General features: G+C 41.1%; 1 protein-coding gene across 1 annotated transcript; it reads left to right on the forward strand.

The window, feature by feature from the left end:
* LOC143328287 (cytosolic phospholipase A2 beta-like) lies at positions 1 to 22,978 on the forward strand. Its single transcript, XM_076743354.1, has 25 exons — positions 1 to 460; positions 599 to 964; positions 8,472 to 8,608; positions 9,094 to 9,225; positions 10,133 to 10,167; positions 10,285 to 10,330; positions 10,902 to 10,974; positions 11,188 to 11,324; positions 11,550 to 11,681; positions 11,913 to 11,953; positions 12,074 to 12,116; positions 13,039 to 13,093; positions 13,891 to 14,015; positions 14,203 to 14,307; positions 14,700 to 14,734; positions 15,563 to 15,701; positions 16,587 to 16,723; positions 18,436 to 18,658; positions 18,775 to 18,892; positions 19,264 to 19,401; positions 19,498 to 19,605; positions 20,282 to 20,461; positions 21,259 to 21,431; positions 21,539 to 21,725; positions 22,271 to 22,978. The coding sequence occupies exons 1-25, from the start codon at positions 1 to 3 to the stop codon at positions 22,483 to 22,485; spliced, it is 3,540 nt and encodes a 1,179-aa protein (XP_076599469.1). The 3' UTR covers positions 22,486 to 22,978.

Raw genomic sequence — 22,978 nt, forward strand, 5'->3', positions numbered from 1 at the left:
ATGGACCGTTTCTCCAAAGCAGTGCACTTTGTCCCCCTTCCTAAACTCCCCACCGCTTTGGAGACCGCCAACCTGTTGATCCAACACGTTTTCCGGCTACACGGCATACCACGTGACATCGTCTCAGACCGGGGTCCGCAGTTCACTTCACAAGTCTGGAGGGCCTTCTGCCGAGCCCTGCGAGCCTCTTCCAGCCTCTCCTCCGGTTACCACCCACAATCCAACAGCCAGACGGAGCGGGCAAATCAAGACCTGAAATCCGCACTGCGCTGTGTAGCCTCCCGCTTACCGGCCTCCTGGTCCTCCCACCTCCCCTGGGTCGAGTACGCCCACAACTCCCTGATCAGCTCGCATGTCGCCCTTCACGGTGGTGATGGGCTACCAACCTCCACTATTTCCCAGCCAAGAGTCCGAAGCATCAGTCCCCTCAGTCCAAGCTCAGCTCCGCCGGGTCCGGCGGGTGTGGCATGAAGCCAGGGCGGCACTAGGGAGGACGGCGGAAAGAAACCGACGGCTGGCGGATCGCCACCGGACCCCCGCGGCAGATTACCAGGTGGGACAACGAGTGTGGCTCTCCTCCCGCGACCTCCCCCTCCAGACCGACTCCCGGAAGATGGCGCCCAGATTCATCGGACCCTACCCCATAGAGAAGCGGATAAACGCCAGCGCATACCGTCTCCGCCTCCCGGCTTCTCTCAAGGTTCACCCAGTTTTCACGTCTCCCTCCTCATGCTGGTGGTGGACAGTCCTCTCCAGCCTCCTGCGCCACCACCGCCCCCCCCTCGTCTCATTGATGGCCATCCCGCCTACACGGTGAACCGCATCTTGGTTGTCCGCAGGCGGGTCCGAGGTTTTCAATATCTCGTGGATTGGGAGGGGTACAGCCCCGAGGAGCGCTCCTGGGTATCACGCTCCCTCATCCTCGATCCACAGCTGCTGCGAGATTTCTACACCAGACATCCAGGTAAACCGGGCAGGACGCCCGGTGGCGTCCCTTAGAGGGGGGGGTACTGTGACGACTGTGGTCTCGGGTCAGTTTTGCTCTCCCTATGTCTGATACTGCATTCTGTTCTCTCATTTTTTCACACAGCAGGAGGGAGCAGGAGAGAGGCGGACTGATCTCCTCGGAGCAGACTCAGGATCCACACCTGCACCTCATCAGCCATTAACGCAGCTACTTAAGCCACCTCATGCGCCACTCCTGTGCTGGACTATTCTCCTGGTTCCATGCTGAACAAGCTCTCCAGTGGGATCGCTCGTCTCTCGTCTCGCTCCTCCTGTGTGCTGTCTGTTCTCCTGTGATCATCACTGTAGCCTTTTTGCAGTCGCTTTTAGTTAGTTGTTAGACGGTCTCCCGGTTGTCCAGTGAATTTTCGTGATATTGTTTTGGTACTTTTGCTCTTTTGATTTTTGTCTCTTTTTCCCGTTTCACTGTGATTTTCAGTTTGACTCGCTGATTAGTGTTTGTGCCTGGTTCAGGTGGTTTTTTGTTCTATCTTTTGTAAATAAATCTTGGTTCACTACGCCTCTGCTCCTGGGTCCTGGCCTTCCTTCCTCTCGCCGTGACATGCTGACTCCATTTGGTGCTGCAGCTCACATCACCGCCCCGGCCTGCTCCCTGTGTGCCAAACTTTTAATTTTACCAAAATAATCAAGTTATCAAGGTTCAGTTATTTGTCGTTTTACAACAGAAATACATTTCATTGTGCAAATGTAAGCTGTGTCCCCTTCATGATGCACACACATAGAAAATATATAGAACTTGCTTTTTACCTATGCAGTTCTGCTGGTATCATCAATCTGGATGGTTTGCTGCTGAGTGTAAAGCAGCTGGGAAGAAAGTCAGCACCTGAGTCTGAGGCCAGTGGTTCTCTGCTGGAAAATAGGGAACTGCCCCCTTTGAGTTTGGAACAGGTTGCTGCCTAAAGTGAAGACTGTCGAGTATCTTGAGGGTTTTGTGAGATTGAGAGATGTGGCGTTGGCTGTAATGTGTACCACAGTACAGAACTAATGTGACGTGGAACTTCACATGTTGAAATGGCCTGGGTAGTGACTGAAAGGAAGAGATATGCGTATACAAACAGCTCAAATGACTTTACTTTGCAGGGCTTTGTCTACGTAACAGTTTGAGCAGCTGAACATCTAGAAGGAGCTTGGAGTAGAAGTACTGCTCCAGCTGGGGTGATAATGGGGCATCTGATCAGAATGCCCCCAGAGACCCCGGGGCAGACCAAGAACACACTTGAGGGAATATAAATCCCACCTTGGGCCTTGGAACGTCTTGGGTTTGCTAAAAACAGCTGGAGGAAGCAGATAGAGAGGAATGTTCAAACTGCCACAAACGACATGTAATAACATTATTAAGCATCAACAATTGAATGGACAGACATAAAAGACAAGTGCCTTCTAGTGAACATAGGCCCACACTGAACCTTGGTCTTCCCATTAAAACACACTTAATTCAATGCTCCTTTGTGACTGCTCTAAATGAATCCTAGTTTCTCATGAGTCCTGATGAGCGGTTGCTAGGACATGGTTGGTTAAGATTATGACAGTTGATTATGACTGTCAGTTGTGCATGGGAAAGGCCCCACTGAAGAAGCTCAGCACCACTTTCATCCAACCAGAGTAAGACCAACATTCAGTCCCGCGCTCCACCTGAAAGCGAGGAATCACATTGGTCAGTTGAAATAGATGGAGCTGAACAGGGTCACTCCCTGCGGTTGCGGTTCTCTGAATAAACAATATAATAAAAGAACATTCAGATCAGAAGATTGCAAAATTTCCTCTATCTGTCATTTGCTTCAGTTGCATATGGAAATGAAAGATCTGTGCCTATTCCACTCATTTGGTTATGGTTTCCATGCCATATGAAAATTAACATATCATGTAAAGAGCTTGCTTCAACAGCTATTAGTCCAGATAGTAGCACACTCATCAGGGCTGCAGTACAGCTGCTTTCTTGCAACTCTTTGTGAAACTGTCAACAGCCCTAATGGCAACAGTGAGTACAATGGATAACTCTAAAGAAAAATCATTATACTTCTTGTACTTTCTATCGTGTAATGTTTCTGTTATCAGTCCAAGGTAATATATTATTTAGCCTGTGCCTATTTGCAAATAGTGTAAAGCCTAAGTTATGTATGCATGTATGTTTAAGTGTATGTATCTATGTCTGTTTCAGATATTTGTAGAATGTGGTTTACCCAGAAAAACTAGAATAAGCAGCATCTTGGTTTTTGATGATAGCTAAAATCAGCGCTAAGTCACTTTGTAGGACTTGGCATGAGGACATAAAGCAGATAAACTCAGCTTTTGCTCTTTGTTAAATCTTAAAAAACAAAAACACACTGCCTTATGTGGCCAAGCCATTACATCCAATGGAAGTACTGCTGATTATAGATTAGATTATGCATCATTTCATGCTAGTTTCTCCAAAACTCAACCTGCCATGGTTGAGGACAGTAGAAACTTTGGAATTTTCCCTAAAATGTGGTTTCTCAACATGAGTTGAGGAGACAGACAGAGAGTTTGCATGTCATTTTTTTTCTTTCTGTGCACTTGATGGTCATTGGTCATTATATATGACATTGTCTGATTAGTCTTGGAGAGGACTGTAAGGTTTAATCCATTTTTTCAAACAAAAGGTTTTTCATGTGTTAGCAAACCCAAGCTCAGGGTTTCTGTGAATCGTTGCTTGTCTTATTGCACCAGAGTATAACACTGAGCTAAATAACATTACCCTGGAAACTAATCTTTTTCCTGCTGTCTGCTTCTTCTTTGTTGTTGTAAGTGAGTCAGAAACGGTGCACTGTGGCTGGGTCAGAGTACAGTACTTTTCCAGAAACAAGAAAAGGATGGGTGGAGCCATAAGACCCAGTCAGGTATCTACATGCACCTAGGTGGGAGAGGGAGAAAGAAGAGAGAGAGGACAACTTGACTTGAGAAACTATGTCCAGGTTTTTAACACAGGCGGCTTATTTACAAAAGTGGCGCCATGAGACACGTAAAAAAATATGTACAACACAGAATGAAACAAATGAACAATGAACTTGGCTGAACTGAACAAAACTCAACTTATAGTAATGCATCTTAATGTAATTTAACATCATGTGTAAACAGCTACACTCTGACATGCAGCCTCCTGTAACCTCGTGATGTGTTGGTCGCAAACGAAATGGCTCTTACAGCCGGCTCTTTGAGCTCCCAGGCAGGAGCCGGAGGAGCCGCTTTGGGTTTTTTTTTTTTTTTCTCGACTTTTTTCCGTTCAAGCCGCACGTGATTGGTCAACTACATGATGTGTGGTGGCTTCTGTGTGTACGCACTGAGCAGGAGGGGGCGCGCGCGCGCGCGCGCGCACACACACAGACACACACAGAGCCGTGACAGACAAAACGCTGGAGAGGTGAGAAAATGAGTGACTGCAGGAAATGCAGTAACATTTGATATAAAGTATGTTTTACACATTAGTAATTAACTTTACACATAGTGTTACATTATTTTGGTAATAAATAAATTTAAGCTACAAAAAATCTGAAGAGCCACTTGGGAGCCCAAAGAGCCAGCTCTTTTATGAGAGCCAAGCCGTGAGAACTGGCTCTCTTAAAAGAGCCGGAATTCCCATCACTACTGTAACCACAACTGCTTAAATAAACCCGTCAGGCACGAGCCAGTCTAGTCTGTACCACACATGGTGCAGGTGACCACAGTACCTACATGACAACAGGAAGGTCATGACATTATTCATTCTCCGTGTTGAACCACTTCATATAGTTTACCATGTATTATACAATTACAGTCAGACATACACAGATCACAATCAGCATAATTAACACGTACTTAACCCAAATTACCCACCTCATACTTGGTCTGTCCCAGTGACATCACTCATGATGTCACCCAGTATACATATATGCAGGAAGTGTTCAAACAACTTCAGCATCTACCTGCGAGACATGGAGGGGAGGGTAAGTAGCAACGGGAGGAAATGCTTGACTTAACACAGAACTGAACCAATTAACCAAACTAAACTTTTCAGTGTTTTACTTTACCCAGAAAGGAAGTTAACTATCTAAACATAATATTTACACAAACATTAAACACAGACAAACCTGGGATATACTGTATATGTATATTAAGTCCGGCCCCCACAGTGCTTTGAATAATTTGGGCCCTTGGACAAATACAGTTGTCGTACCTCATGTTGTGAAAAGGCTAACAGTACATTATGAAGTGTAATGTTTTCTATTTTGAAATAGATTTTCTATTAATCAATAAAGTGATGCTGAATATACAGTGTAGCCCAGATGAATGTGGATTTAATGTGTGTTATTTCTCTATGATTGACATTGTTGTCATGGCAGCTGCTATGAGTTGAGGTGTGTTGTCGTTGCAGAGTACACACATTAACGTTACACCACCAGAGAATTTGGTATCAGCTCCTAAATCAAATATGCATCATTTCATGCTAATTTCTCCGAAACTCAACCTGACATGGTTGAGGACATTAGAAACTTTGGAATTTTCCCCAAAATGTTAGTTTAGTTCTGTGGGCTAGGGGAACATGTGGTTTCTCAACATGAGTAGAGGAGACATAGACAGAGAGTCTGCATGTCATTTTTTTCTTTCTCTGTACTTGATGGTCATTGGTCATTATATTCAATATGACTTCGTTTGATTAGTCTTGGAGATCCACTTTTTCAAACAAAAGGTTTCTGACGTGTTAGCAAACCCAAGCTCAGGGTTCTAATCTTCAGAATGGTCAGAATCTTGTCAATCGTTGCTTGTGCTCTAACCTTGTCTTATTGCACCTTACTAAGGCTGACATTTAGACAGACGTGGGCAAGGAGGACATTCCACATTCAACAGCTGTTTTGCCAAGGACACATCTTGCTATATGTGCAAACATTAACTGCAAAAGTCATGAACGGAAACACAAAGTATTATCCTTTTCCAGGATTTTTCAGTAGCTCGGTATTTTTAGCCAAGCAGCCCCTTCCAATGATATATGAAGAGGTTCTAGGTTTGAACCTTCTGGCTGGGGCCGGTCTGTCACAAGTCTCCCAGTACCATGCATGCACTGTGTTCTCCAGGTGTGAATGTAAGCATGGGTAGATGGTTATTTCCATGTGTCAACCCTGTGATTAACTCCCAACCTGTCGACAGTGTAATGTGATGTTTTCCAGTTGCAGCGCAGCTCAAAGCAGATGATCTTTCTGAGGAGACACTGTGTGCTGACAGTGTTCTCTTTAAACATTCAAAGACTTCTCATAATTGACAAGGCGTTCTGATGCCGCATGCCTGCGTCGTTACAGTTTAGTGAGGAGACAGCACCTGTTCATTCAAGACAACGCCTTCAACTATTGATACAGGCAGTCAGATTTATGCATTTTCCTATGAAAATGAAATGTCCATTCAATGCTAATTTATGGCGTTATTCGTTATTCGTGGTGATTTTTGCCGTTTTGCATCATCCCCAACATTTGAATTTGCAAGTGAAAAATGACTGAGCATATTAGTAGTGATGTGTCGGTCACAAGCCGGCTCTTTGAAGTGAACGATCGGAGCCAGCTCCTGCCTGGGAGCCGGAGAAGGAGCCGCTTTGGGTTTTTTTTTTTGTTTTCTCGACTTTTTTTCCGTTCAAGCCGCATGTGATTGGTCAACTACATGATGTGTGGTGGCTTCTGTGTGTACGCACTGAGCAGGAGGGGGAGGAGCGGGGGTTACAGACACACACATACACACACACACACACACACACACACACACACACACACACACACACACACACACACACAGAGCCGCGACAGACAAAACGCTGTAGAGGTGAGAAAATGAGTGACCGCAGGAAATGCAGTAACATTTGATATAACGTATGTTTTGCACGTTAGTAATTAATTTTACACATAATTCTACATTATTTTGGTAATAAATAAATTTAAGCAACAAAAAATCTGAAGAGCCACTTGGGAGCCGAAAGAGCCGGCTCTTTTATGAGAGCCGAGCCCTGAGAACTGGCTCTCTTACAAGAGCCGGAATTCCCATCACTACTTATTAGAGCTGCGGGGTGCATCACAATGAATCTAGGACCCTGATGAAGATAGACTTCTAACACTTTTCATCAGCTCATTCTTACATCACTCATCACATACCTACCTGATCATGGGTTTCAGCTTTACCATTCTAAAGCATTAAATATGTAAAAACAGAGTATGTACAGCTGACATTGATTGATGGAACTGCAGTAGCGCTATCCCCCAAAGGACTTGTCATACTGTAATCTTCTCATGTTAAAGTTTCTTCTTAATCACATAGAGATGTTTCAAAATCTTTGTCAGAGAAAGAAGCATCAAAGAGACTCACAAACAGGTTTAGTTTGATGGAGCTCAGAATGGAATACCGATTAATGAGCTGACACTGTCTAAGCCACACTCAAAAAAAAAAAACCCTCTCCATTTAGTCCCAGAAGCCTTTTAATACATACATGCTTTTATTTTCAAATCTACACACTTTGTGCTATCTCGAAACCTGTCATCTTAAACATATCACATAGCTTTCTAGTTTCATATGTTGCTTTCTTCAACAGAAGGACGCTGTCACCTCCTGGACACTGGGTGTCACCATACTGAGAGCAGAAAACATCCTCTCTACAGACTATTGTATGTATAGCTATCAATTTGATCTGAATGAACATGCTGTGATGTGTGTACTTTGCTGTATGTTGTGATATAAAAAAGGGATGTCCCAATCTAGTTTTTTCTTCGTTTATTTTGTTTTGATTTCTGGATTGGAGTAGAGTAAGAATGTGTGATGAAAGAATAACCCACACCACAGGTTTCCTTTCAGGATTTCCTACGATGTTCTGTGTAGTATTCCATAGTATTTTGTTTAATGTTTGTAGTAAAGCCTGTCAGTTTGGCTCATTGTCCCATTATCCATCCATGCATAGTCCCTTACAGATTATTTCTAATTAAAGCTTCTTTTCTCTTTGGCCTTCAGTTCTAAGAAACTTTTGTGAAACTGGTTAAGCAGTTGATTGCATAACAGCAAGTGTGATACCGACACCTTCCACACCCATTCTAATCTGCATTTCCCATTGTTCACATTACTTTTCTTTGACAATGAAAGAATGCTTTTGATTTAACTTGATTTATGCCAAAGTGTTGAAGCCCCTGAAGTATTTCCATATATTCATTCGTAAATGAGCCAAAATCAAAACTGAAATTGAGTGGAAGGAAAAAAGAGAAATGTAATATTTATTCTGAATTTTTCCACTGAAAAATGAATCCAATCAGCTTCATCGCGACTGCGTAGATGACATGACATTTTTCCAACAAAGCCGTACTCTGACTAGCTTTTCAGGGCCTTTAACACCAACATTCACATTAATGAGGAGCAGGGCAAATCTGTTATGACCTATGTTTGATATGTTAATCATGTCTATTAATCTTTTCCATGTTTTTAAACACCAGGGTCTGAGGCAGACTGTTATGTCACCGTATGTCTCCCCTCCACATCTGCAAGAGTCTCCAGGACTAAAACCGTGGCAAACAGCAAAAACCCAGAGTGGAATGAAACTTTTACTTTTGAGGTCAATGATAATCTCGAGGTGAGAGCGCTTCAACTGTTCATACATATGACATAGTGACAAAGATATTTCATGTATAGAATGTACACATGTACTGTACGAATTACTCTTTACTCTTTGTTTGAATATTTTACAACACGTGGCCTAAGAATCATATTTGAAGGGTTTTTCTTGAAGCAGTACATGTAGGATTCAGTCCAGAGCTTTTGGTTTTTCATAGAGATAAAAGTTGTGTCTCCTTGAACCTCCTATAAAATTCAGCTTTTGTTCTCATATATCTTCATTAATGGTTCTCTGAGGACATTTTAAATGACTTTGTGCTTAACTCAAAACAAAAATATATGTTTTTTGACGAGTGAAATGTAAATATATATATGCTTCTGTATGCTACAATATGTAAAACACATAATACTCTCTACTCTTAGACAATCACTGTAGCTACCAGGAACTCTTTGTTATTTGTAGAAAAACCAGACCCTGCTATAACAACTGTGTTGTGCTTCCAGAATACTCTTGAGATTACACTGTATGATGAGGACTCTCTCAAATATGACAAGCTGATCTCCACCCTAAAGCTTGATATCAGCAGCCTGACTGTAGGGAAAAAGGAAACCAAGGAATTCCTCATAGACCCTCAGGTAAAAATTTCAAACACACCTCCACAGTAATTACACACATTTACATGATTATCCATCTGAAAGAGTTGATTGAATTGAAACTGGCAGATTGTAACAAACCACATTTGAGAAACTAGAAACAGACATGACTGTCCATAATGACCTACATGAAGTAAGTCTGAAGTATCTGCAAAGTGATTTGAAAAGGGTACTGTGATGATTGTTAAGCAAAAGATTTATGACATTATTGTAAATTTGAAGCCATCACCTTGTACTCTTGGAAAATGTAATATATGCCATACATATGGTAATAATATATGTGATTTCATTGCTAACAAGCCCAGCATTATGACATGCAACAGTCTAATCTAAGTTCATGTTTGACAGATGTGGAAATGTCGCTAACCGGTTTAGCTTGGCCTCCAGTGGTTAAAATGAGCTTGCACTTTTTACCTCGGAATGTCTCAAAATAGCTCCACATTTCAAAAGCTGCATGTAGAGGCTCACATAGTAGACATTGTAATAAAAGGTTCATCATGAAATAGCCTGCTCAATGCAATTAAATGCTGAGTAATGTGTTTGCATATGGTGGAGGAACTATAATATTTTGTGCTGCAGCATGAGCACAGAGGTGGTGCAGAGGTAACGCTGCTGTCCGCCACTAATAGCACCTCTGGTTGTGTCAACACAAATGACAGTATTCACTGGAGCGCAGACAGTGAGGCCCCCTCCATCATTACCATCATTCAGGTGCCCTTGAGCAAGGCTGTTGACTCCCAAACTGTAGATTGGAGGCAGTCTATAAATCAGACTGCATACCTGTAGAAGCAGACATTAGATAGATTCATGCCTGGATGTGATACGATTACCATGTTTGCTTTCCATCACACATTCACACATTTTCCTGCCATCTTCTCTTTGGTCCCAGGGTAAACTCTGGGTGACCTTTGAGCTGCTGGATGGGTAACTGTTCCTCTTCCATTCCTCAGTATTTCTAAAGTTATGTTTTAGTTGGAACTATTTAGCTTTGAACTTAGTTTGAAATAATTCATGCTTTGGTTTCTCTTTTTTTTGAGAAAGAAGAGAGAAGGAAGTTTCAGGGCCCCCCACTGATGTCCCCATAACGGTAAGGTGTCTTGAAATCACAGATACAGAATGTGTCTAGCTTTCTCTGGGACACACTAACTGGTGTAAATGTAGTTGTCAGAATATGTCTGAGTCAGAAATAAATATGGACTAAGTGTCTGAGCATTGTCTGCCTTGGTTTCATGCTGGCTCAATCACAAGAGATGGACTTTAATTCACTGATTAAATGTTTTGTTATCACCAATCGTTCTGGACATCTGATCTTGAATAAAAATCAGAAGCAGACATTTGAGTGATACGTTTGAGAACCCCTGATATAAACAATATTACCACATATCAGGCTCGGGAACACGTTGTAAAACTATTGTTGGTAAAAAGTTGTTTTTATTTACATTTTACACAGCATCCCAGCTTTTTTGGAATCAGGGTTGTACATATTTTGATCACAATAACTCTGCTGGGCTTTCTTCTGTGTGGTGTTGTCCAAAAGCTTCAAACAGAGTTCTGCTGCACTTTACCAGGAACGGGAACAAAAACTGTCCACCTAAATAGAGGAATGGTTGTCATGGCATAGGTCTTGTTATAATTGCTTTGTTTGGCTCGTTCAACAGAAAGAAGCTGTCTCCCACTGGATCCTGAATGCCACCATACTGAAGGCAAACACACATCAATCTGATGATTACTGTAAGAACAGCTTTCAGGTCACAGGATTGTTAAATAGCACATTTGTACTGTGCGTGTTTTTGGAATGACAACCACTTTTTCACCGACTTTATTTATTTTTACCTTTTCACATGAGACATACACAGTGACACGCAGAGGGCAGTGCTTTATCATTGCTGAACTGAAACTGCCATCTGTTTTCATGCTCCTGTCTTTTCTGTCTCTTTGTTACAGGGTCTGAATCCGACTGCTTTGTCATTCTCTCTCTCCCCACGGCGACGACAAGGACCTACCGCACAAAAACAGTGTCCCAGAATAACAACCCAGAGTGGAATGAAACTTTTACCTTCAGGGTCCCAAGCCATGTGAAAGTGAGTCCACTCAGTATTAGCGTGACATCAAACACAAGCATCTGGCTGACTGTACAGTTATGCTCAGTCCACCCTGGAAAAAAAAAAACAGTTCACCTCATCTTTCCTCGGCGGTGTAGCAAGCACATTAATATTCAAATGACAACAGTGTGTAGTCTTTTTTGCTACAGTTTTAACGGTGGCTGCTTCACTTGCGAAGAGTGAGTTCCTCTGCTGTTTCCCCAGAACATTTTAGAGATCAGGATGTATGATGAGGACCCAATGGCACGTGATGACGTGATTTCTACACTTTTGTTTGACATCACCAACCTCACAGTCGGGAAGAAGGAGACCAAGGTCTTCATCATAAACCCTGAGGTAAAAGCATCAACAAAATATTGAAGATAACTTTTGCAACACTTGCTGTAATTGTGATGCATTTTGGCATGGGACTGATCTGTGACCAGCTGTACTTGGTCAGAAGAAAAGAAGTTGTTTCTAAGTGTATGCCATGTTCTTTCTTATGTTAGTAGCGTGAATGTGCTTATAATATGGCCATTAACCAAATGATTATGATTCAAGATTATTCCTGTGTCTATTTCTGTATAGAGAGAGGACACACTGCAAATAGAGTTTGAGCTACTTGACAGGTAACTGAGATTCATATATTGCTCTGTTTACTTTACATTCTTACAAGATATTTGCAGAAATTTGCTCTTATTCTAGTACACCTTCTGATCTTCTTCACAATAAATGTCTTTTTTTTGTAGTAAGGACCAACCATGTGAATATCTCAGTAATGGCGTCCTTGTGGTAAGACTTTTGAAATGGCTTCAGCTTGTATGTCTAAATAAACACACCCCTCCATCCTCCATGTTAGCTGAAATCCTGACAAAGTATGGATGATCACCACCTTGGAATATAAGAAGCCATGTAATTCCCAAGGACAGGATGATTGAAATCATGGACCAGAGTGATAAAAATGAATGAATGTTATCAACAGAATGTGGAGTGACAGTTCTGATGTATTTCCAAAGACGTTGTGCATTGTGATGCAGAGATATCTACTGAAGTTAGCATGCTAAGCAGCTAGCCTCAGCCAGTCCTGTCTTGTAATACCACTTTGTACCTCAAGAGGAGATAGTCTGACAGTAAAGCCCACTGTGGTTTCAGCTGGCATGAATGCAAGTTTACAACATTTCAAAGCCCTCTTAACTTTTTTAGTCAAGCAACCTTCCACAGGTGGCCAATTCTTACACATTGTACCTTTAAGACGGCTGCAGGAGGATTTTGGAATTGTATCAAAAAGTTGGCATTAACGTTTAAGTCTGAAATCTTTGACTTTCTGTGTGTTATTGAGTGAAACCAAAAATATCAGCGCACCCACTGCCACACTTGTGACACTGATTCATGTCGTTTTCTAAGGGTTTGTATAGCAAGTGTGTAAATCGCCATCAAGCTAGCTCAATGTATTGCCCTCAATAATTTGGTCAAATGGCACAAGGAATCAACGGGAAACTTAAGGTCACACACTCCCATAAATTTCAGTAAAACACTAATTTGACATGGAAATGAAGCAATGCATTTGAGTTTTGATAGTGATTATATATGACCATCAAGCTGCCTCACAACACAGACCAGGAAGGTTCTGATACTTGCACAAACAATTATGAAGTATGAATGTATCTTGCTTTAATGACCCTAACAAGAGTAACTGTGTCTCTGTGTCTTCCAGGCTGCCCCATTCTCTGCAATCGATATCCATGTTGACAAGCTATTGAGCAATAAATGTATGTAGGCTACAATTCTGTCCAATTCAATTAGTCAGGTTGAAATGACTTAAAGCTGTCGCTGTCCTGGTCAAATAGTGCTTTCATTAATTGGAAAGAATGATTGAGCCAGCTTCACAGGCATGAATGACTTCATTGAAATCTTAAGATTGTAGGGAAAATGACTTCATTGGTGGCCAACATTCAATTTTAAGCTGCTCAAATCAATGTTTTTATATTTACAATGGCTCAAATGACTGTAATGCGAAAGGGGTAACTCGTGGTAATGAACACACAGTGAATTATCACTCAGCTTCTCAACTCCATTCCCCTCAGCTCTACAAAGACTCTCAATGTTTTTAACTAATAGTTTTGGTTTCACAGCCTGCAAGTTGACTGTTTTAGTCGTGGAGCATTCAGCAACCATTGAACCAGATGTTGCCTTGGTTGAGACTAAACAGGAGCTAAATGTAGAATGGATATTAAACCTAAACAATGGCTTTATCCATCTTTACATTTGTGTTATTTACAGTGAACATTGCAGCCTAAGTGTGGCTGTTCAGTCTTTGTTAAATTTGTAGGTCCTCTCAGTTTTTACAAGCTCAGCAGGCTGTGGAAGAAAACAGTCTGACCAAGAGACATGTAACATACCTCTACAAAAACCGAGTCCTTTGAGAGGTCATCTTCAGGACAAATGAATGGCTTTGGAATTATGCTAACTATTAGTAATGACTTATGAAGCAACCCTGAATGCTATTGATCAGTTTTCACAGATATGCATGTGATAGTATTCTCTTGCAAATTTCAATTTTTGCCAGCTATTACGGAAATGGTGGTGAAGCTGAGGGGGGCCTTTCAGGAGAGCCAAACAGTTAATCCAAAGGACACCGCAAAACTGTGCTTCTTCATCAATAGAGACTTGGAGACAGAGCTAAATGTGGAAGTGAGTTTTAACTGTCTGTTAGTGTTATCTGTTTGACAGAAAGAACTTTTCACCCTCATGCTGTTCTTTTATAAGAACTTCGTAGCTGCTTTTCTCTACACGCCTACAAAGTGCAACAAATTAACATATTAATCAAAATTGCAAGAAATGTTTAACGTAACATGTTACTTATCTCTTTGTATTCCAGATGCATGATCATACATTTGTCTCTACTGGTGGAAAGCAATATTCTGTAAAAGTCAAGCCTCTACCAGCCAAACATGCTGACAAATTGTCCCTTGTTATTGATCAGGTAAGGACTTAGTAGTTTGTGTGCAGCTAGATTAAGTGCTGCCTTTGTATTGAACAGCTGAACATATGAGGCAGAGCCAGGCCAAGTTGTTATTTTTCATTATTGCCTCAGATATGTCAAAATAAAATCATCATCAAAATAATCACATTAACACTTTTCACCTGGTGGTTTTCAAATGAAACAAGTGCTGAAAGCTCGAGTACCTGTTTGCCTGTTGACACCTGAAGACAGGAAAAATCTTTTACCAGCAAGAAATAACTGACTGACAAGTTACCGTAGTCACTCTTTTCTATTTCACCTCAGATTTATAGGAGATGAACAGAAGAAATTTTGCTTGTTGGCTGTTTAAATGATACTTGTTTTATAGTAATGTGGCATTTTTTCCTTCACAGGACACAGTGGATTTAGATGTGGAAACACATGAGTGGTAAGGTGCAGCAGTATGGGGGCACCCAAATATTACACCATATGTCATTCCAAAACCATGGGCACTGATCTGCTGCTGTAACAGCCTCCACCCTTCTGAGAGGGCTGCAGGGATTTGCTCCCATTCTACCACAAAAGCATTTGTCAAGTAAATTTCATTTCTAAACATCAATCAAATTTGCCTAAAGGGGCTTTACAAAATGTGCAGCATATGACACTATCGATCCTCAGACCCTCAATTCAGATACAGAAAAAGTTGCCTAAAAAACCCTTTAAAATAGAGGAGGCCTCAGGAAGAGCAAAAGAAAGAAAGACAGATGTGTGTACAGAATAGAGTAAAGTGAACTTGACCATTCATGTTGGTATTCCAGTTCATTCCAAAGGTGTCTGGTGGGGTTGAGGTCAGCGCTCTGTGCAGGAAAGTCAAGTTCTTCCACACCAAACTAGAAAGGCATTCTTTTAAGATTCTTTTTAGATTTTAAATAGATTTTATAGAGCTGCTTTTGTTTGTATGGGTATTGTAATGTTGAAACAGGAAAGGGCAAACCCAATCAGTTGAAACAAACTTGTAAGAACATAATTGTCTAAAATATCATTGTATGATTTCGCATTAAGATTTCCCTTCATTGGAGCTAAGGGGCCTCTACCAAACCATGAAAACAGCCAGACCAAAAGTTTACAGACATGCGCATCCTTCTGACCATAGACAACACAATACTGCACAGGGGTGCAACAAACTCAATGCTTCTCATCCAGAAGAGTCAGTCAGTGAAACAATGCTTTTTGGTTTGTGTTCTGCTTCACTTGCATTTACCTCGGACATCCACAGCGAGGGGGAACCTCTTGCAGTTCGTCTGGATTTTGACATCCCACCTCAAGAGAAAGAGTATCTGAAGAAGAGGAAAGTTGTTGTGGCACAGGCTTTGCAGAAGATTTTAGGCCTTGGCTCACAACTAGAACCTGAAAAGGTAGAGTGCAACTTTTTGACATTATTACGTTGTTATTACCTTATTATTGTTTTTTAAAAATTCTGGTGTACTGCAAAATGCAGAGATTTACCTGATGGTGAAAGGCATAATCAGCATTGAGTGAACTCATTTGGCAAGGGCTTGAATGTAACAAATGTTATTCATATATAAAAGTACTGCACTGCAGCTGTAAAAGTAAATAAATTAAATGATTTGCTTAACAAAAAAAAACAAAAACAAAAAAAAAGCAATATTATGCAAGTGGACCAGACATCATGACCAAGATATGAAACAGTCCTGGCACACACACACACACACACACACACACATATATACACACACACACACAGCTACTCTATAAACACACATACACATGCATTATTCCTGCATGTATACCATGTCTTTTATCCCAGCATATTCAAATCAGGAGTTATTGGGCAACTATTTAATTTTTAGGAGTGTTTGTGGCCAAGCTTTAATGTTGGTCCATCAGTCAGATGGTTGTAATTTGGTACAAGCATAAATGTTCCCCACAGGATGAATTGTACTGAATTTGTGACTTCTCATCTAGTCTATGTAGCTACAGAGATCTTTCATCACATTCAAATGTCAGTTTGTCCATTTCTTTGGTTTCCGACCAAATACCTGCCAATGTAAAGACATTACCATCAGCCTGCGTGTTTTGTGCTAGTTAGCAAATGTTAGCATGCTAACATGCTAAACTAAGATTACTTAACAAAGGTGACCATGGTGAACATTAAACATTACCTACTCAAGATCACCATGTTAATATTACTGTTATGAGCATGTTAGCATGCTGACATTAGCATTTGGTGTAAAGCACCACTGATCTGTGAGAACCACATTTCTCTATCCTCTGCCCAGGTGCCAAATATAGCAGTGGTGGCTTCAGGAGGAGGAACCAGAGCCATGACAGGCCTGCTTGGTAGTCTGAGGGCCCTGAAGGATGTTGGGGTCCTGGATGCTACCACCTATATCACTGGAGTTTCTGGATCCACATGGTGAGAAAACCAGTTGAGTAGTCAGTGTCCACAGTATTCTACTATCAATCTTATTTTCATAGGCAGTTAGCATAGCATACAAGGAAACATTGCAGTGGGGCTGTCAATAAGGAGCATGACCTGTTTATGCTAGAAAATAGAATATATATATATATATATATATATATAGAGAGAGAGAGAGAGAGAGAGATAGACAAGAGTCCCACAGTTTTTTTTTTAACTTTTTTTTTTTTTTTGTATTTTGGAATGGACATTGTGTGTCCATCTCAAAAAGAAAATTGTCCCTCCTCATGAAAACTAATGGTAATTTGTATTTGGCAGGTGTGTGCTACTTTCTGCTAGACAGCACTGAAACACCTGTGCTTCATCCCCCTACATCTTTACTTTATTTTCTGTGTTGTGATTTGATGTTTTCTCCCTTTTCTTTTACAAATGTTCTTCATCTAATTGTGACACATTACATGCATACGTGAAAAGAAAATGAAACAGTGTTATTGTGTTTTATTATATTTCTTTGTTTGATTTGTTTTCAATTCCTCTAAATCTTCCTTAGCCTCATTATGTCACTGTAGCTTATGGGCAAATCAGGGGGTAGAATGGATCATCCACTAATCACCAGGTTGGAGGTTCCACCACACCCTCCTCTTGTCCATTTGTTAAAGTGTCTTTGGACAAGACACTCAACCCCAGGTTGTTCCTGATGAACAGGCCATCGCATTGCATTGGTCTGTGAGGGTGAATGAGAGATGAATAATGATTTGTCTGTTAAGGTAGAAAAGTGCTAAAAGTGCAGTGCACTTACTGTGAAGTAAAATGTGATGGGTTAAATTAATAATTAATAATTATTTGTGCTGGCCTTAAACAATTCTTTCATGGAGGCCACACCTACAAACAGAGTTATGGTTAAAGCTGCAGTAGGTAACTTGTATAAAAGTAATTTTTTGTCATATTTGCTAAAACTGTCCCTATGCCCAGACAGCAGTGCATGAAACATGTAATCTATGAAAAAAAACGGCTCCATTGATCCCAGCTACTGCTCCTAATGCCATCTGCAAGAATCCACCGCGCCTGGCACAAAACAACCAATCAGAGGAGCGTCTGAGAGAGTGTCTGACATCTGTCAATCACTGCTCACGCATGCTGTGAATCGCCCCCTCCCTCCGCTCATGCTGCCGGCTGCTGCTCAGTCAAACAACTCTGTGAGCGGTGTCAGGAGGCTACTGAAAGCTATGGCGGAGCAACAGCCACCCGCAAAGGAGAAACTGCCCATACTGCTGCTGCTGACAACAGCATATACGGCTAAGACAACAAATAACCAGAGAGCTAATATGGTGATTGTTACAGTAACACTCTGCAGCGCGTACGGTATGTTAGCAACTGTGATGTAGCAGCTGGGCAGAGTTAGCCTGTTTCCGATGCTAAGGCTAACGTTACTGGTTGTCATGGCAGCTGCGCAGACGGCGCAGGGAGGAGGGGCTTGGAGGCAGGGCATGAGTGCAGCGGAGAGGGAGGGGGGGTGACGTGGAACTTGTGTTGGTTCAAATTTTCAGGGTAAATCTGCTCTCTTCTCCATCTTACCTACTGCAGCTTTAAGAAAATGCTGGCAAACCCTCGGCTGTCTCCTTGTGTTTTGTCTAAGTATAGATTTACCAGGTTATATGAATTGTTTTCAGATCATTGTATCCCCTTAACACAATTTTCCATGTGAACAGGGCTATGTCTACTCTGTATCAAGAAGCTAACTGGTCACAGGAGGACTTAGACAGTGTCATCTCAGCAGCGAAGAAACAGATGACCAAGAGTACTCTGAGTGCCTTCTCTCCTGAGAAACTGCAGTATTACAGCGAAGAAATGACAAAGAAGGGAAATGAGGGTTACATTGTGTCTCTCATTGATATGGCAGGCCTGGTCCTTGAGCATCTTGTCTTTGGGAGAGTAAGTAACTGAATACTTGGCAGTTAAATTATATATTAATTTGAAATCTTAAAATTAAGGTGCAAAGACTACTTTTTTCCTCAAATAATATTTGTTATATGTGGTTGCAATTACAGGAGGTCACCAGCACACTGTCTGAGCAGCAGTTGGCAGTGGATGAAGGGCAAAACCCTTTACCCATATACACTGCTGTCAACATGAAGGATAAGTTATCGGGCTGTGAATCTGAAGCTGGTAATTATTCTGGAGGATATGTTTCATGTGTACATGAATTAATGTAATGGCTGAAAAATTATCTTGTAATCCTGAACATATTTAGTGGAAGGTAATTGAGGCCCAAGGACATACAGTATACAGCATATCAAATGGAATTGTTCATAGCTGTACCAAAAACAACTGCAGGTTTGATGTGGAACTGAAGTAAAACCTATGAATGCAATGTTTTTATACGAAGGTCTTCAAATGAAATGAATATTACATTTTTTCCAACTGTGGGCATATGTGAATATCCAGCAGGAAGTGAAGAAGTGAAAAAGTGAAAATTCTGAGAAAATGATTGAATTTGTTCTAATATTTTGTAATAATGTAACAAATCTCTTTGACAGAGTGGTGTGAGTTTACCCCCTACGAGGTAGGCATGCAGAAGTATGGGGCATTTGTCAAAAGTGAGGACTTTGGGAGTGAGTTCTTCCTTGGTCACATCATGAAGAGGCACAAAGAAGTCCGCATACCGTATCTGATGGGTAAGACCACGGTGTCTGTCGCAATGTCCATCCACAGTACTACAATACAGATTTAAAGTAGTCCAGTGTTTTATTTTCATTTGTCAACCCTATCAGGAATATGGAGCAGCATATTTTCTGTCAACCTGACCGAGCTTTGGACACTTGCCACCGGGTCCCTGCCTTCTTGGAGCCCCTGGCTCGGACCAGATATCAGCGCATTAGGTACAGCTGCTGGTGTTTCTATTTAATCTATTTTAAAATCCTATTTAAGGCCAAAACCAACAACGTGTCATTCCATTTCTCAGTTCTTTCTCACTTCCCCACGGTGTCAAGTCTCTTTAAAAATAGTTCACAAATATATTCTTTGATTTTACAAATGGTTCAGCAATTTCCTAAAATATCTAGCTGAGCCATCATAATGTTTAACTGATGCCATTCAAACTGGAGTGAATAGTGTGGACTGTTTTAGGAAGCTTTGGTGTGCTTGTGAGTACTTACGGTATGGCACAATGATGTTGTATGTGGGATGGACTAAAATTCAACTGCAGTGTCCATGTTCATCATGATGGCAAACATGTCTGTCACTGCTGTGGTTGTGCATTGATCACAGAGGATTAAGATATATCAGGCTTTGGTTGCACAATACATGTAAGTAGGATGGATTTATTGTTGGTTTTGGTCATTTCATGGGATAGTTGACAATAAGAAAAATATAGACTATTGTCACTAATCATTTCAAGCATTTTCTTAAGTCATTGCAATCATTCATTGTTCACACAAAACCTTTGACAGTATTAATTACTACCATAGTCTACTGAAGTACTGACACTTCCATGTTTACATCAGAACTTTCTGAATGTCATGTATGTGTTACTAAACTGTTGTGTTCTTTTGACAGAGGTTGACACTCGACCATCAACTCTCGACACATACCTGATAAATCCACTCACTGGTGTCACAAGCATGCTGAGTGATTTCTTCAAAAATCGTCCCGTGCTTGCTGAAATGTACAATTTCATGCGTGGCCTCTTCATGCACCTTGATTACAATAAAAACAGCAACTTTGTTGCCTGGAAAGGTAGGCTCTCTCACTCCTGTTATCGATATGTTGCTTGCACACAACACAGTCACACAAAATTCAGTATCTTTTGCACAATACTAGACCTCTAGCAGCAATGCATTAAGGGTAAATAAAGTTAAAGTGGCATGTACATTTCAAGAATGCCCAGTTTTTTAGGAGACAGGTTTTGATTGATGAAATGGAGAATGATAAATAGATAGAGGGCAATGATACACCCCAACTTGACCCCTGTTTTACCTGAAAGGGAAAGGATGTCTTGTTCTGTTGGTGCTGACAGGAATAGTCTCAACATTCTGATATGTATTAGGTTCTTGGATTGAAGGAAAACACAAGATTGTCTTCCACAACAAGGTAGTGACTTTCCAGAGGAGACTTGGCTATAGAAGTGCGCTGTAATAGCATATTGTGCAGCAATTTAACAGCACACACAGCCAAATGCACAAACTAGATATATTTGCTTTAACTCAATATGCTGAATTTGCAGAGTAACTGCTGAGGAGGTCAACGAGAGCGAAAAGTGCAGGACACTCTGCAAAAACCAAATGTCTTCCACAGATATTGAATTCACTTGAATACACAGATATTGCTCACTTCCTTGGTGTCAGGACCCTTACATAGTTTGCTGTTGCAAGGCAGCATCCTTGCATATAATGGTTGTCTAAGAACAGACAAGTAAAGCACAGAATACAATGGACAGTATGTCTGGGTCAGTTATTTGATTTTCTGTTTACTTGTCCACCAATTCTTGCAACTGGCTGAAAGCTTATTTGTTATTATCTGGATTTTCTGTCCAGAGACACATCCGGATGCTTTCCCAAACCAACTGACACCCAGGGACCCCACCATGTTCCTGGTGGACTCTGGTCACGTTATCAATATTGGCTGTGCGCCTGTCCTGCGGCCAGAGAGAGATGTGGATGTCATCATATGTCTGAGTTACTCATGGGATCCAGAGCACATCCTCAGGGTAAACAGAAGGAGGAGAAGCTCATCCCGGAAAGAGACAGAATGGTTCCTGAATGTATTCCATAAATTAATTAACATTACTCTTTATGATCACGTTTAATCTGTCAGGTCCTAGAGAAGACAGCGGCTTACTGCAAAGATCGTAACATCCCCTTTCCAAGTGCTGATTTTGCCAGTCTGGAAAAGGAGCCACAGAAGGAGGTCTACATCTTTGAGGATAAGGAGAATCCCAAGGCCCCGATAGTGGTTCATTTCCCACTTGTCAATGTCACATACAAACACTTCAAACATCCCGGTATGCAAATTTTAAGTGGCTGAATTTCTGTGCAACGGTGTTGCTTTTATTACTTTAGCAATATAGCAATAGGAAGAATTCCTATGAAGATTTACTATTCAAGCTAGTCTAGTTATCCTGGAAGTCATGGACCAACAAAGATCTTTTCAAAAGGAAAAATGTTATTGATAATGGCAGGACAGGGTTACTTATTTTTAGTATTATTTGTGCATTTCATACCCTTATTAGATTGCTACAATCGAGAGATTACAGGAAATTTGGGGATATAATGACATGCAACAAAGGTCCCCCAGCCAGATACCCACCTCATTAACCCCAAGGCCAGCAGGGCATCCCATGTACTCCCATGTACTGATGTTCAACACTAATTTCATTGTACACATCACGAGTCAAAATATTCCATAATAGTTTACGGCTCCTTTTTCATTTTTCACTTAATGTTGCTACCCTCATTGTCCCTTATTTATTCTGAAGTGACAACATAGGTGGATGGGTTGTATGAAACAAGTTTTAACCAGTTGTATTAATGTCATATGATTTAACAGGTGTGAAGCGTGAAACTGAGGAAGAAATAAAAGCTGGGGAGGTGGATGTGAGCACCAGCGAGTCTCCATACGCCACCAAAAACGTGACCTACTCAGAAGAAGATTATGAGACTCTGGTGGAGTTGGCCTCTTACAACATATTAAACAACAAGGAGACCATCCTTGAAGTCTTGCGCAAGGTCCTGGAGATGAAGACATCCAAGATAAAGAAATAAGAGATGAGGATTTAATAGGCCTCCGTTTACCACACCAAGTTCTTGTATGTTGCCTTAATTGGTAATTGGCAGACCTCTATTCAAGCTGACATGTGGCTACAGTAATTTGTCTTAAGCCTGATATGACTCTCTTGTTTAGGATACTAAGCAGGATATTTGCTTAGCAACACTATAAACAACGTTTCAATGTGGCACATACTAATCTTCACTTTGTAGAACTGAAAGTTAAAGTATCACAAATTGTTTATCATTTATTCCCTAAACTTTTTCACCTACCTTAAAATTATAGATCTATCGCAATGACAGAAAAAACAACAAACCAAGTTTCTCATGCATGCTTGCTGACATCCATAAACATCAACCCAACACTGTATGCAGTTTATTGTACATGCATTTCTTTTTGCAGTGTTGAATCATCAGAGAAACATGACATGAGTAAACACTGGAAAACAGCATGGAACTGGAAAACTTTCAATACCTGAACCAGCTTTGA

The sequence above is a fragment of the Chaetodon auriga genome, chromosome 11 (assembly GCF_051107435.1).
Source record: "Chaetodon auriga isolate fChaAug3 chromosome 11, fChaAug3.hap1, whole genome shotgun sequence".
Lineage (NCBI taxonomy): Eukaryota > Metazoa > Chordata > Actinopteri > Chaetodontiformes > Chaetodontidae > Chaetodon > Chaetodon auriga.